General features: G+C 32.3%; 3 protein-coding genes across 8 annotated transcripts; 1 reads left to right on the top strand and 2 right to left on the bottom strand.

Annotated features, from left to right (window-relative positions):
* Positions 1 to 282: 282 nt before the first annotated feature.
* On the bottom strand, positions 283 to 8431 carry LOC111001765 (host cell factor-like). 4 transcript variants are annotated; one of them, XM_022271771.2, is made up of 13 exons: positions 8106 to 8431; positions 7818 to 7925; positions 7645 to 7736; positions 7262 to 7436; positions 6929 to 7043; positions 6124 to 6249; positions 5671 to 5798; positions 5083 to 5288; positions 4534 to 4611; positions 2891 to 3052; positions 1825 to 1995; positions 972 to 1155; positions 283 to 745 (listed from the first exon to the last, which is right to left on the bottom strand). In XM_022271771.2, exons 1-13 carry the CDS (start codon positions 8254 to 8256, stop codon positions 657 to 659), a joined length of 1785 nt encoding a protein of 594 aa, XP_022127463.2. In that variant the 5' UTR covers positions 8257 to 8431; the 3' UTR covers positions 283 to 656. The 4 variants fall into 4 exon arrangements, with proteins under 4 accessions (XP_022127463.2, XP_022127470.2, XP_022127477.2 ...); XM_022271778.2 differs by having other exon boundaries at positions 6929 to 7040; XM_022271785.2 differs by having other exon boundaries at positions 7289 to 7436.
* Positions 8432 to 8517: 86 nt separating this feature from the next.
* On the top strand, positions 8518 to 11043 carry LOC111001712 (S-formylglutathione hydrolase). 2 transcript variants are annotated; one of them, XM_022271709.2, is made up of 5 exons: positions 8518 to 8664; positions 8996 to 9219; positions 9846 to 10091; positions 10279 to 10498; positions 10617 to 11043. In XM_022271709.2, the coding sequence occupies exons 2-5, from the start codon at positions 9005 to 9007 to the stop codon at positions 10797 to 10799; spliced, it is 864 nt and encodes a 287-aa protein (XP_022127401.2). In that variant the 5' UTR covers positions 8518 to 8664; positions 8996 to 9004; the 3' UTR covers positions 10800 to 11043. The 2 variants fall into 2 exon arrangements, with proteins under 2 accessions (XP_022127401.2, XP_022127409.2); XM_022271717.2 differs by lacking the exon at positions 8518 to 8664 and adding an exon at positions 8779 to 8923.
* Positions 11038 to 13824, bottom strand: LOC111001695 (presenilins-associated rhomboid-like protein, mitochondrial). 2 transcript variants are annotated; one of them, XM_022271698.2, is made up of 9 exons: positions 13611 to 13824; positions 13336 to 13525; positions 13107 to 13229; positions 12731 to 12893; positions 12527 to 12622; positions 12134 to 12258; positions 11901 to 12002; positions 11574 to 11671; positions 11038 to 11242 (listed from the first exon to the last, which is right to left on the bottom strand). In XM_022271698.2, the coding sequence occupies exons 1-9, from the start codon at positions 13646 to 13648 to the stop codon at positions 11152 to 11154; spliced, it is 1026 nt and encodes a 341-aa protein (XP_022127390.1). In that variant the 5' UTR covers positions 13649 to 13824; the 3' UTR covers positions 11038 to 11151. The 2 variants fall into 2 exon arrangements, with proteins under 2 accessions (XP_022127390.1, XP_022127383.1); XM_022271691.2 differs by having other exon boundaries at positions 11039 to 11242; positions 13602 to 13824.
* Between the last annotated feature and the right edge of the window lie 2415 nt (positions 13825 to 16239).

The raw sequence follows: 16239 nt of genomic DNA, 5'->3' as shown, positions 1-16239 counted from the left end.
TTGCTGGAAACGGAAATAAAACTCGAAAAATGAAAACTTTTATACAGCTCTTCAGTAATTGGATACTCAATGTAAAAATGCCAAATCTGCGTTCGTACTGCCAGAGGGATACTTGACAATGTATTTTCTAGGACTTCAATGTTGTGTGTGTGTTAACGAATTAAACAATGGCTTAGTAAACATTTTTAAATATTGATTATACTTTTTAAAATCTTTATAGTTTTTACCTTAAAAGAGGGCGGGGCTTTTAAATACGAATAAATGTTGATAAAAATTCAAGACAATTTATAAAAAATGTTTATTCTCTGTCAAGTATTTTACATAACGTGTATAATTTTCACTTACGCTATTCATTCGAATCTTACATACTTATTGCGCTTCAACAAAATTATTCTAATACATCTATCCGCGGGTCCAAGTGTCTTAAAAAAATACATATGTGTAAAACTACCGTGCAAACGGCACGTTACAGTGCTTCCAGAACACGAATTACAAATCGAAATCTACAGGAGAAATTTAATATATTTATTTTAATAATTTGATTTCAAAGTAAAGATTTCAATGGTGAATGAATTACAGAATATTTTAGTTTTATATGGCAATTAGTGTCTGGAAGCACTAGGTTATGGTTAAAAAATAATTATTCTAAGTGAAGTTTAGTGCAGTACTTGTTTGGTTTGTTTTGAGGGCGACGCTCCCGGAAGTCGACCTTCGCCTGCCCGCTTTACGCCCGTTGATTTTATATCTGAAAATTTATAATTGTTGTAAAACATAAAAAATCCAGTCCAACTTTTTTTTAATATGGCTTTTATTTGTGCCATAAAAAATAATAAATAAATAAAATCAGTAATAATTTCGAGTTGTCAAAAACCGACATTGACGCATACTTGACTAATCAAAAAGGATTACTATCCTGTTAGTATTTATGTCGGACAAACGTGTCGGCAAAAGTTTTGTATAAGAATACACACCTTGCAGCCACCTGACTTGAGTGGCGGGTCCATAGCCCTTGTCATTCCTCGCTGCTATACGGAATATGATCGCGGGTTTCGCTGACGAGTCCACGTGGGCCGCGCCCAACGACGACTGCGGAACTACGCACGTGTTCGCTTTACCGCAGTATACGCGTACGAAGGCCAACTGGTTCTTTGATTCCTGAAATTTTTTCATTAATATAAGAATAATAATTAAAATAGGTCAACATTAAAAAGCCGTAATGATATTTAACACAAAAAATTGTCTACGCCTATAACTGCAATGTGTGTAACAAATGGACTGGAATTGTTCACGACTCCTATTTTTGACCGACTTTAAAATGTAGTTGTATCAGTTAGAATTATAAGACAAGCATATTCTTTAGGCTTCAAAGCATATTATGTATTAAATTATGTGTCGGTCCACAATATCTCAGAAAACAAAGTTTCATTAAAATAAATTCAGTATTTTTGACATATATGCATGCGTTTCTGGAGGAGACTTTTACATGAGGATTTTTCATGTTTGGTTTTAGTAAGCTCATATTATTTACTTAATAACTGTATTATTGTAATAAAATACACAAATTTTTAATTCAATTTCTATTTTTTACCAAGATTGATAAGTTTTTAATTTATATTTATGATATATACTCTCAACTTCGTAATGGTAAGTAGTCAAAATTTTAAAGATTACCAGACCAAATGTGTTTAAAGTAAAATTAACTTACATAAGCAATATAAGCATAAATCATTAAAATAACAATAATAATTTACATTTTAATACAGGCTTCCTCCTCTCACTATAAAAAATAAAATGCACCGGTAAACGCGTTTTTAGCACTCCTACCTTTTGTTGTGAACTGGAGCGTACAGCAAGATATACGGAGTATTCAAAGATGCCTTCGGCTGCAACCTGCGGCGGTTCCCATGACAAGTGTGCGCCTTCCACGGACTTTGAAATTTTGATGGCAGAAGGTGCGCCCGGGAATCCAGGGAGACAGGTTTTGAATGCTGCCTCCTATAAAAGAAACATTGTTAAATTAATACAAATGCTTCGTTGCTTAGTCAGATGCAAAAATGGATGAGATGCTCATTGACATTTATTGTCTCATTGTTTCTTGCCTTGACTTGACTTGACTTGCGAACTGGTAGTAAATGTAAATTAATTTAATTTTTTTTGACGTTCATAAGTGTACTTGTTAACCTATATGAATAAAGATATTTTTGTTTGTTTGTTTGACGGAAATACACATGAAACATGGGTTTACAAGGCGTCATGGCGTAAAATCACTTGTTCGAGTGACGTCATATTGCGGTTAGGCGGGTTTAAAAAAAAGTAACATTAAGTTTTAATTTTCATCTCAATACTCGACAACGTTAAAATATACAATAATGTTCAAGTACCGCCATTGTCACTTATGAATAATCAGAAATAGTTTTCAGAATCTTGTCAAATAGTCCATTTTTCATCAGGAATTAAAACAAAACAGCCGGCTCGAAAGCAATACATTTAAACAGATAAGAATGTTTATACTAGTTTAGTTCATATTCCAAATCGCTTTTAAACTTTAGGATTGCTGTAACCATGACTGTCAATCCAAGACAGGCCATTTTAGCTCTGTAAAAAATATCTTAACACAATAGACTAAATGTGTTATAGACACAAAAGAGGTTTTTAAGGTTCCATAGTCGAATGGAAAATAAAGCAAGCATTCCTATGACTATCCATCACAGCCACTATAAGGTCTAAACAGTCTAGGATTCTTTATTTTGTTCTCTTACCATACACAAAATTTACCTTAAAAAAATTCATCTAACAAAAAGGCTCTATCTGTGATATTTAGGATTTATCCTAATATAATAGGGTTTTAACCCTCAATACTGTATGTACTAGTAAGATTTTTGTTAAATACCTCACTAAAGTCCCCTTTGCCACAGGAATTAATGGCGGCGATCCTAAACTTGTACGCTGTGCCGTGCTCCAATGGCGTCGTGGACAACTCACTGAGGTCTGGCAGATTGTCCAACGATAAATTTGACAGCTCTAAGTTCGGATCAGATATGTAGTTTTGAACCTGGTAAAATGTTAAAAATCTGTTTGTAGCAAAGTAAAAAAGACATTATTAAATATTATTCTATAAACATATAGTCGACCTACACTAATAAAATTAATTTAAAGAACACACTTTTTTACCGGATTGAAGCTATGTATTATTGTTGGCTTATAATTACATAAACATAATTTTAAATTTATCCGGCGTTTCGCGTGCTTTGCAGCATGCGTAGTCACGTGACTGAGGACAATAGGTGTTGAATGTTAAAAAATATCACAGCTGCAGAAAAAGTTGTATTATCTGTATTTATTTCCCCGGAGTTGGTATCGACTATAAGATAAAGGGTTTCTGCAGAAATTGATTAAGTTTACAATAATACATAGCTTCAATCCGGTAAAAAAGTGTTTCTTTAAATGTTTAAAAGACAATACTATAATCAAATCAATATCAATCAGGTCATTATCATTTAGCGATTTATGTCATTTAACACAAATCGCAAAATGATAACTAACACGTAAAAACTTTGCATTTGTTTACGTGTTTTCAATACTTATCAGAATTAATATAACAATTCGTATATGGTTTTGTAACTAATAAATAATCCGAAATTACGTTATAATAATATTTGACTAATTGATCATCTTTTAAATATTCTTCCTAAAGTGAAAAGACGTTACACTATTATAAAAAAATAACTAAAGTATTTAGTCTCTTTTCATCACAGCGTAATTATAAATAAACAGAAAGAGACGAAAGCAAACATAAAGTCAGGCTGCAATTTCCCCGTACCAGACTATGTAAAGTTAGTAACTCTTTTTTGGGAAAAGGGGCTCTTTTATCTCTGCCTTTTAATAAATTTAAGAAATGTATTAAAGAAAAGCTGTGTAAAATGGCTTACTATAAAGTTAGCGATTATATAGTTGATAAAAGGGCCTGGGACTAGTGCTGGGCAGGCTACCTCTAATTAATTTGATATATTTGTTTTAAATATTGTTTGATGATTTGCTTTTTTAAAAGAGTACCGAGAGTTTTTTACGCCGGCTTTTTCTCTCGGCCTACACCCTCTGTCTTTGCCGATGAGTAGGGATGCCTACAGGTTCGAATTGATTGACGTGGAATAAGTGATACCTAGATGATCTTATATTCCAAAATAAACATATTTTATTTTATTTTTAAAGGGTGCAATTGGATGTACGTTTTACCTAAATATTTCTTGGTGATATTTGAATGGTCATAACCATGGTTTACGGTATATTTCAACCATTTTAAACGTACTCAAAATACTTAATTATTATTCATACTACATAATATAGTATATATAATATATATTAAGGGCTAACATTTGTATGTTGACAGACATTTATAAACTACTCGAGAAATTTTAATAATTGTTTACCAAGTAATATAGGGTTATTTATTTCGAAAATAATTTATGATTCAGTTCGTGTTTTGTGAACATTTTCATGACTATAAAGTAAATTAATGCATTTAAGTATACTCACTGTAAATGTAGTTCCTTTAACAATACCAACAGTATACCATGTGTCTTCTTCATTTGGTTTTTGTTCTTCTGGTTCAGGCTAAAAAATATTTCCTTTGTAATTATTTACAATCAAACAATTCATTTTGCAATAATATTGTTTTATATGTGACGTCACTAATATCTCTGATATAGAATCGTACTTTTATAAAGATACTAGCCGGTCCCGCCCGCTTCGCTGGTCGAATTTTCAAAGGAAATAAAGTAAATTTTATTCATATTTTTTTTGCTTTTTTGTTAATTTTTATTTTTTTTCTGAAATTTTTATTTTCGGTTTATCATAAAATTAATTAGGTTATATAAAAACAAATGAAATTAATTAAATAAAAAAAAAAACAATTGACTTTAACCTTTTCTATTTAAACAGTAAAAAAATAATCATTTGGAGTCTGTAGAAGTTACAGTTTGGAAACATAAATTTAACATTCTCACACCCACCCCCGCAATCCCTGTTGGAAATAGAATTTCGTAAAATAAAGATATATAAGGCTTAAAAATGAATAATTCACACCTGTTCTTGATTGTGATGTAAGGCAGCACTTGCGAGGGTGGCCAGCGCGTGGGCAGCATCAGTGGGCGGCGCACAAATGGGCGTCTGCCCATTTGCCCCTGAGCTGCTCACGGCCCCCTCTTCGGTCGCGCCGCTTCCCGATGACGACACGCCCCCGCTTACTCCTTCCTCACCCTCTCCCTCCTCAGCTACTCCACTGGCTGCCACTAGAGTATTCATATTAGGTATGACTTTATATCCAAATTACGTGTAGTAAATTCTACGAGTCGTTGATCTTCCTCTCTCTCTATAGGACATGTGACAGCCACCTCATCCACCTCGGTTCGATTTCCGAAAGAAATTTTTTACAGAGGGCATCATTTAATTGCAAAAAAAGATTAGTAAATCTATGTCTACTCAATGCTTTTCACCGGTTAATTTTTATTAACCAACTAAAAAAACCCAATGAGGAGGTTATCAATTAGACATATTGTTTTATAATCTTATACATTGCAAATTTTTTTGGGATTCAAATGTACGAAATGTCTCTGGTTATAAATACCAAAATCATACTAAATATCCTTAAACGTTTACTTAATTGTAAAATACCTTGCAATAAGTTAGGAGATAGAATAGCAGCTCCATTCGCTGTCATTGTGAGTATTGGCATAGACTCACTTACAGCGGGCATAGTGTCTGCCCCTCCTTCCATTTCTGATGTGTCTGCATCACCAAAACTGTAATTATATAAGTTCTTTCAATTTGAAAAAACAGAAATCATGACTTTAATAAAAAAAAAACTTTATATTGCTTTACCGCTGACTATTTTTTAGAGTATTACTATTTTACTAGAGGGCTTTCTTCAACATTTAATTGTTGTAGATGTTCCATCACTGGCATAGTTTAATTACTAATAATAAATTGTTTCATACATGCTACTGTTAGCATATAATCTACTTAGATAATCCCTTTTTGCCTTGTCTAAACTTTGATTATTTAGTTTCAAGATTCCTCTAACTCTCAAATTATCCTGACTATAATTAATAATTGGTTAAAACTCACTCATTAGTGGGTTGTGGCAGTATAGTGAAGGAATGAAGTACTGCAGGTCCATTTGCTGTGGAAGAGATGAGAGTTGGCTCTCCCTGCCCACTACTTGTTATGTCAGCACCTTCTGGAGTGCTAGAACTGTATAGAAACATGTAATATTATACATAATAACAAAAATATGATGTACTACTTACAACACTAATAAACATGTGTATGCTGCTTCATGTATGTTGCAGTTAATTAGCTCAATAAGCTGTTTAATAAACAGCCCAGTTACTTTGTACGATAGAGTAACCATGTGGCAGAAATAAAAAATACTTCTTTAAAAATTAAATTGTTTGAGCCACACACAGCTATATTTACTACTTAATGTAATTATTATCACAACACTCTTCCATTATACTTGTTGTTTTTCATTAAATTTTGAAAAACACCATCAAAGTTGTGGTTTGCCAACGCCTTATTTCGAGTATTAGTGGCAGAAAGTGAAATTAAATTTAAATTAACAGTCACAGGCAAAATGTGATCATTCCGTGTCATTTGCCAAGCTATTTGTTATAGATTGTTTTTTACACAACATTTTGTGCAACCTTTTGAACACTCATCATTATATTTCAGTCACTATACAAACAATAATGCATTATAGGCCTAAGCCTTCGTAAGCTGGGTATCAGTCTATCTATTGGAGAGAAGATTGATAATGCTGACTAATGCATTCTTATATAGTAGACTAAAATTTTGTCATAAGCACCTCATGAAAAAGCAATTTTAACATAAATATAATGTGAGCGCACTTAAAATACTTTTATGATAATACCTTATGGCTGTTCCAAGAATGTCCTGAGCAGCACTACTGATATCATTAACATCATCACTGCTGGCAACTCCTTCTCCGCCGCCCATATCTTCATCCATTGTACTTGACTCATCTGCTAACAGAATGAATGTAATAAACATTGAAGTGAATTAAAGAAATAATGGATGTAAACAAGTAATATGTATATGGGTATAATATTAAAATTAAACAACTATTTAAGAACCAAGAAATACTTATGAAATGTATACAATTTTTAAAAAATAATTTTCGTAAGTAAGCATAACTAAATGAAGATGAAATCGCAAAATAACAATAAATAAAAAAAAAACAAACCATCTTTAATAATTGATGCAGTATCACCTTCAATTGGCATCGCAGAGCTGATTGATTGGTCAGGAGACTCTTCTTGTTGTTCACCTCGTTCAGCCGTATCCTCATCCAGAACTTCTTGTTTTAAAAGGAGATCTAAGCCCTCACTCTCTTGAGGAGAGTTATCTTCAGTCACAGCCTATAAAACCATATTATTGTCATTAATCTTTAAAAACTATAAATATGTAAACACCAATTTTTATTAGATTTTATTACTCTTTATAAATCTGTAGTACATCATTTTAACAAACAAACAAATCTTTCCATTTTAAAATATTAGAGAAGATTTACAGGATGGGTTACAGAGATAAATAGAAAACTTAAGTTTCATACAAAAAATGTCTTACTGGAGTTGATAAACAGTTGTCCCCAATATAAGCAGAATCATCCCCAACTGCTCCAGGAGTTGTTTCATCTATATCCATTTCATCTTCTGCTTCTAGATAAACAGTAAGTAATGGGTAAATAAATTATATATTTAAGAATTAATAAACAGAGAAAGCATAATTTTGGTACTCACCATGATTGCCTTCGTCACCAACTTCTGGTTCATCATGTTCTGCCTGCTCTCCACCTTGCTCCAGTTCTAAAAGATCACTGCTACTTGTGGGTGCTCCTCCATTTGTAGCTAGAATTATATATAAGTATAAGAAAAAGACATAATAGTTCTTACATTGGTCAAGTTTTAACGTTTATATATGAAATATTTTAATGAGGCGTGAGCATCGCAGCGAGTGACCTGACATCAACCTCACGCTTATTGGGATTGCAAAATATGTATTTACATCAATGATCAAATATGGATTACCTGCACCCTCTGTTGTTTCAACCGCATCCGAATGCTCGCTGGCAATGTTATCTTCCGCTATTTCATCAATTGTTTCTGGTTGATTTTCAACCAAAGGAGACATTTCCGCGCCATCGGAAACATCACCATGTAGTTGTGCTTCTGCATCCATTTTGCACAAAATAATATACAAGGATTGTTTTTCACAAATAAAGATTGATTTATGAAACCCAATTAACAAATAAAACTGCACATTCTCAGAATAATTCACAAATTTACCAACTATTTGACAAATTCAAATAATTGTCCGATGTCCATAGTGTTTAGCGGCTAGCCACCTTGGCGTCACTTTTTGACGTATTATTTATAAGTCAGTTGTCAACACTCAACAGACAAAGAATAATTATTAACTCTAAAGTTTACACTGACGAAGAGAAAATATAGGATCTAAGAATTAATACTAGTCAACTATCATCTCTGACAATTAGTGTTATTTTAAAATTTAATTTCTGATTCGCATTTTGTAAGTTGTAACGTGATTACGGATTTTATTTAAAAATAATATATATAAAATTTACTGGTAAGATTGTTTAGTCTATAGAATATTGTTAAGTTACAGAAAAGTATTCAATTCAGTAGACATGTTATAAAATATAATTCGCAGTATTGCAATGTATTATTGTGTATATTTTTTCGATGCCGGTAGTCAGAAGTTCTATTAAGTTCCATATTCATATGTTTAATAATGTATTATCATAAATGTAGGTGACGTCATATACATTGTCTCCAATCGTTGATATGATTATTAGTTGATTATTCGTAAGAAATACTCGTGAAAGGTTAACCCCTAATTTTCATTGAAGGTTACTTGTCTTTTGATTTAGATAATTTAATTTTTCGTTTTGTTATAGCAAATTATAATGGAGCTGTTAGAATTGGTTTCATCAAATAAAATTTTTGGTGGCTACCAAAAGATATTCTCCCATCAGTCAAATGAGCTTAAATGCCGAATGAATTTTTCTATCTATTTTCCTCCGCAAGCAGAGGGTGGTGATGTTAAATTACCTGTTATTTTCTATCTATCTGGATTAACCTGCTCAGAACAAAACTTTATTTCAAAGTCTGGTTTTCAAAGGTATGTATTTTATATGTATTTATTATATATTTCAGATGAGTGTCATGTGTAGTTTTAGTTACAGGTCTTAATAGCTATATTAGAATTGGTTAGCAATCAAAACAACAAAATTATTAGTGTGGCATGGGCAGCAACCAATATTTTAAGCTATGCCCCTCCGGCATGCTTAAAATATACATAACCCAAATGATAGCATTAATCTGTTAGTTCTATAGTGTTGACAAACGCACCTAAGGCACTGGTAAACCTTGGCAAGCCTAATAATAACCTAAAAGCGTTGTTATACTTAATATGGAGCATATTTAACACTCTTAGTTTTAAAAATTGCTTTATAGTAGCACAAAGTATTGGATGTTTGAATCTTAGGTAAAAAGAAACATGTTATTTGAGACTTACATATAGAATATACCAAAAATGGAAAATAATATTTAAAAACTTGTTATAATTATGTAACTTTATTATATTTGACTAGTTGACCTCTCGCCACATTGATACTTATTATTATCGCATTATCTTTATCAAATTATATAGTCATTTTTACATCACACTTGAAAGTTAAAATAATTATCAAGAAAAAACAAAACATGTAAATGATGTATTTAAATATAAATTGTCTATGATTTTAGATATGCAGCAGAACATGGAATCATTGTTGTGGGCCCAGACACTTCACCGAGAGGGGTTAAAATACCTGGAGATGATGAATCATGGGATTTTGGAGTTGCTGCTGGATTTTATTTAGATGCAACAAAAGATCCCTGGTCTAAAAACTATAGAATGGGAAGCTATGTTAATAGTGAGCTTTATGGTTTAATATTAAGTGCATTTGAGAATGTAGTTGATATAGACAGAATTGGTATAATGGGCCATAGGTATGTTACCTCAACTAACTATATAAATTAGCAATAAGTTATAATATATAAAAAAGAAGAATATTTTTGCTTTATGAAAGCTAAGCTGCAAGTAATATTTTAGGATATCCAAATAAACATATTTATTTGATATAAGATGAACATATTTTATAAGTCAAAGATTTAATACTACTTTGCTTATTTGCAGTATGGGGGGTCATGGTGCCCTCACTTCCGCTTTAAGAAATCCAGGCCAATATAAATCAATAAGTGCATTTGCTCCTATTTGCAATCCAATTGCCTGCCCATGGGGTGTTAAAGCATTTACTGGTTATTTAGGTGAAGATAAAAGTAAGTGGGTGGAATGGGATGCTACTGAACTTGTAAAGAATTATGATGGACCACCTCTTACCCTTCTAATTGATCAGGTATATTTCATGAATGTCACTTTGTGTATTTGTAATAAATCTTACTATAGTTTCTTGTTTTTAGTGTTTTCAGATAAAGAACATTTTTAAAAGGTAAAAAAAAAATACTTGCTTACAGGGGGCTGCTGATAACTTCTATATACAAAAGCAACTTCTGCCAGAAAATCTTGTTGAAGCATGCCGTTCAGTTGGAATGCCTGTCATTTTGAATTTACGTGAAGGATATGACCATTCTTATTATTATATTTCCACCTATATTGGTGAACATTTTGATTTCCATGCAAAAATTCTGAAGGCATAAATTTCAAGAAGTCTTTTAAAGTCAAGTCATAAATGGCTTTATATGAAAGGGTCTTCATAGTGCAATTGGTGATTATAAATATATATATATATATTTTAAAATTTTACAACCTCATTTTCCATGTAAATATGCACTCAAAGTGTAAGTTATGTACTCATTGTTGGTGTTGTTGCTTTATTTACCACAAATGCATTTAAGTTTTGTAATTAATACAGGTGTAAGAATAAAAAAGTTTTTAAAACTGTTAGTTTGTTTTATTGATAACAATGCCATTTAAAATATAATCTATCAAAATAATTTGCAGCATAAAGTCACAATAGTGGTTTTGTAAACAGTTCAGTTTAAATTAATACTATCTAGAATCCTTTCTAAAGTTGTGGTAATATTGTAGAAACTTATCTCGATTACCCCAGACGTGTAGGCCGCCCCAATAACACCATGCCCTGAAAATTTGTATATTAAGATATTACAATAGCAATAGTGATAACTACCTTGATGTAATTTTCACTCTATTCTTAGTTCTGGTGTTGCTACCTTCGAATCGCGCAGTATATATATGTTTTTAAATTAGGATCACTGTTGGTGATGAACAAAAATTGATGAAAAGGTATATTTGTGTGTTAAAAATATAAATGTAAGCTGGTACATATACATATATATATATATAGGAAGCTTAATGATCAAACTAGAAGGTTGGATGTTTGATCATGTTAATAGCCTTAACACATTGAAGACTTAAATAAACTATAAATAACATAATATGGAGATACATACATGCCAAATAATGCTCCACCTAAATGAGCTGCATGGTCAAAGAATTTCCACCCCAAGACAACTCCAGCTAAATCAACACTCATAATAACTTTGATTGCCTAAAAACAATAATAACATTAATATAGTTCCAATGCTCAATTTTTTCTGTAAATAATTAATTTAAAAATGAAGTTAACTAGTTTAGTTATAAAATTATTATGTGAGAGTAAAACTATGAAAAAGGCTCTGATATTATCCTTAAAGAGGAGCAGACAAGCATCTAGCATGATAAAAATTAATGTCACCTTTAAACCTAGCTGTCATAAAAACAACTTCTGTAATACTCACAGTGCCAGCAGCAAAGGTGTACATTGGCAAAAATATTATGCTCAGTTTGGTGTCAGGATATTGCACACATACATAAGACAACACTGCCATGATTGCTCCTGACTGAAAATATTCAATTACATCATTTCCTATATGTGAAATGGTAAATACAGAATAAAAATACTTAGCCTTAGCTTTCTAAAGTTTTAGTTTAATTATAAATTGAAAATATTTGCAGAATATATATAACTCACCGCACCAAGACTAAGACCAGGCTGATTTACTATAACTTTGTAAAGAACACTGGCAAAGCTGCTTATTACACCAGCACTCATATACATTGCTACAAATTGCTCTTTTCCCAATGCTGCAATGCCCGCTGGATGTACAAAATGTTTAAATCATTATGGGTAAAGATTTAATATAAAATAAACTACTATTTTATATATTTGTTTCTTCAGTGTGATATATAGATATTTCCTTTTAAGATGAACTTTACTGAACCCCAGCTGTTCACTTTTGTTAATGTAAACTCTAAAATTTCCTTGTATGGTTAAGGCAGTGGCAGTTATGATTTTACAAGAAACCATAATGTATAATATATCATACCTATCACAAATTGTATGAAACTATTGTTTTCATCATACCTGGCATGAAACTGTATAAAACATACATGTTAGCAGCTAAATGAAATCCTGAATAATGACTAAATGTTGATAGAACCATAGGAAGACACACTGCACCTAAAACAGTAAATTTATGTATAAGAAATATGTATGTTAAGCAAATTTAAAAGCCTATATTAAAAAAATTGTGCCATTATTAAATAATAAAATATATTATATACTTACTACCAGAGGGATTTGAGCAGAAATATCTGATCATAAAAGTTTGTAAAGCTCTCACACGCCAGGCTCCAAAAACTAATAAATTAGCAGCAAGGATAGGATAGAAGACTTTTTCATTTGTTCTCAATGAATCCCACCATTGTCTTATTGGACCTGGCTCAGATTTCTATAAAACATATAAAAAATATTTAATAATTATTTAAATTAATTTAATGGCATCCAAAGCATGCATGCATAGCTCTAGGTAATACCACCCCATTAAGACAACATGCATACAGAAAATGCATTATAAATAGAATAAATATAAAAAACATTGCAGTTTACATGTTTGAAATAAATGTAAGGTTTATAATTATATTAAGAAAATGTAACACTATACCTGAGCATTGCGCCTTTGATGGGAATTGAGCCAGCTATTTGGTCTTTTAAGAAAAGCTTTTGCATGAGATCTAACATTCTCATATTCCCATATAACACAGCCAGCTAAACTTACTCCTGTTACCTAAATAAATGTTATTTCTCTTAAGTCAGATCCTAATTTAATAACAAATAATTATTGCATTTGCAATGATGCAACATTTTAAAAGATTTAATACAAAGCAACTTACCCCTACAGTAAAAAGTAGTGGTTTAACTAATGAGCTAGCATTTAGAGGACCCGATTCAATTTGTGGAATTTCTAGTGGGTTTGGTTCAATAATAGGGCGTCGAGCACCGCGCCGCGAATTATGAAAAGGTTGTCTTAGTTGGCACTGAGCATATCCAATATTATTGGGCTTCTTGAGCAACATGGGTTTGCTGTAATTTCAACGATAATGCGTAATTAACGAATGGTCCTAAGGGTTTTGATTTCAAGTCAATAATATTATATTACCAGCAAAACCTTAACTCTGCCGCAGACCAAACATTCCGAACAAACATAATTTGATATTAAATTGGTGTTCTCAATAGTACATAGTTGTTCTAGAAGCCACTATTTTATAAAATAGACTTTAATTGAATATTGTTGTTTTGGTAATATGGATCTGAAATAGAATTGAAAAAATATTAATAATTTTCTGTTTTGTTTTTGACTGATGATAGTACTAAGTTAATAAATTGATTTTTTTAAATGTGAAGTGTTTGTATTATATGTCAAACATCAACGTCATATGATATCGTCAATATTAAATGACAACTGTTTCTAAATTATTTCCATTCTACAGATTGTGTTATGAAGAATGAGAAGAAGCCAAACGGCGGATTTAGTTACTTGTTGCGTTTCGGTTTAAAAATCTAACTTATTGACCTCCAACGTGATTTAAAAAATGAATATATGACTACGCGGTAGGGCCAAGGAACCGTCTGACTACAAAAAGATGTTTAATATTTTATTAAATGTCAGAAATGTTAATATACTAATAGGCTTTTGATGTGCCTCCGGAAAATATACAGCATTGTATAATGAAGAAGCAATGTATACTTAGTTCGTGCTCCAACATAGCACCAATATCAAATCAAGTTAATTTAGGGTCAGAATTTCATACCAGACTTAAGTTTCTATTTTATAATCTTTATTAATAATCCCTTGTTTAATTTTATTGATTACTTTCTGGTTTACAATTCTTAAATTTAAAAGAAGAAATAGGTTTTAAACAATCTATTATAAATGGTTAAATTTTGATTTATGGATCACCCACAAATAAACAGAGAAAATTCAAACAAGTAGCAAATCAATATTAACTCTAAATTTGCATTCAAATTGATAATGTTCAAGCACCAAACCTAATGAAAGCATTAATCAAACACTAATATCAGTGTTGACACTAGTCTGTTTTTTTAGCCCCAAGAAGACACAAGGTTGCGCGTTTTCCGCTAAAAAAACACCCTTTGTCGCCACTCCTGTCTTCGAAAACACTCTTCTTAAAGCCGCAGCCAGCGTTGGAATACTTGGTGTTGACACATCGAACGACGTTCAGTTTCGCGGTCAATTGGAGGGGAAGGCTAAATTAGCCTCCAAAAAGCTTGGTGTGCTCAGCAAGGCGAGACGGTACTTCACTCCGGGCCACCGCTTGCAACTATATAAAGCGCAAGTTCGGCCCCACATGGAGTGCTGTTCTCACCTCTGGGCGGGGGCTCCCCAGTACCAATTCCTTCCACTTGACCGTATTCAACGAAGAGCGGTTCGAATCGTCGACGACCAATCTCTCTCCGAGCGGCTTGATCCTTTGGCGTTGCGTAGCGATGTGGGGTCACTCTGCATCTTCTACCGCATTTATCATGGAGAGTGTTCAGAGGAATTGTTCGGAATAATACCTGCAGCTGAGTTTTATCATTGGACTTCGAGGCAGAATGCGAAATTCCACCCGTATTACCTCCACGTCCGCCGTTCCACAACTGCGCGTTATTCAAGGCAGTTTTTGCCGCGCACCACCACGGAACCAGCTGCCCACTGAAGTATTTCCGAACCAATTCGACTTAGGGTCCTTCAAGAAAAGAGCGTACAAATTCTAAAAAGCCGTCAACGCACTCGCGAACCCTCTAACATCTAGAGTGTCCATGGGTATCACTTAACATCAGGTGAGCCTCCTGCCCATTTGCCCCCTGTTCTATAAAAAAAATTTATTGTTGCTTTAAAGCAGTAACTAAATGTGTTGCTTCTGCAGATTTGTTTTTTGTGACCAAATCCTAAAAATATAAACTATAAGTAATTATTATTATATTAATAAACTAAACAGGTTCAAAAGATTTTATTTATTCATAACCTTAAATTTTTGTGAGAAAATGAAACAATTCATAGTTAATTTTAACAAACCATTGAAATTCATATTATATTATGTCACTTTGCATGTTTCCACAACGTTTACGTACATCGTAAATTATTTCGATCTTGCTCATATTCCCTTAAGTCCATTTTGCAGCTTCCTATTGCCAATATACAATAATATTGTTTACTTTTATTAAGTTAATTAAAGTGACATTAGAAATACATTTAATCCAGAGATAATATGACGGAACAAGGTGCTACGAACAGCAGCTCGGAGCTACGCTGTCGATTTGCGATAGTGTAGTGACATGTCGCTTGGCTACGAACGAAGCGTTTTCGACAATACAATTACGCAAAAGCGGTAATGTATGTCGAAAACTTTACGGTACCAATATGGCTAGACCCCTGTATACACCTTCTCTACGTGTTCATTATAATTTTTTAATAACGAAAAATACACATATATAATATGACAATAAAAAATAGTCTTCGACATAAATTAGAACGTAAGATGAATTAGGCCATAATTATTGAATTCAATATTTGAATTCGCTTAACTAATGACTACTTATGGCTTGCCTTATACATAATGGCTTTTTTGTTAAATTAATGGTAATTTAAATTTATTTTGCTCCATAACGTTATTTAAAGCCATGTTATATACCGATTACTCTCAATAACACTTTATTTTACTAACCGTAAAGTGTCAACTACACTCAAAGAATAAATATGGTGGAACGAGTAGCTTGTTTTTTTTAATTTACTA

This window comes from Pieris rapae, chromosome 12 (genome assembly GCF_905147795.1).
Source record: "Pieris rapae chromosome 12, ilPieRapa1.1, whole genome shotgun sequence".
Lineage (NCBI taxonomy): Eukaryota > Metazoa > Arthropoda > Insecta > Lepidoptera > Pieridae > Pieris > Pieris rapae.
The sequence above is the reverse complement of the archived record's forward strand: the minus strand, read 5'-3'. Positions and strand labels throughout refer to the sequence as shown.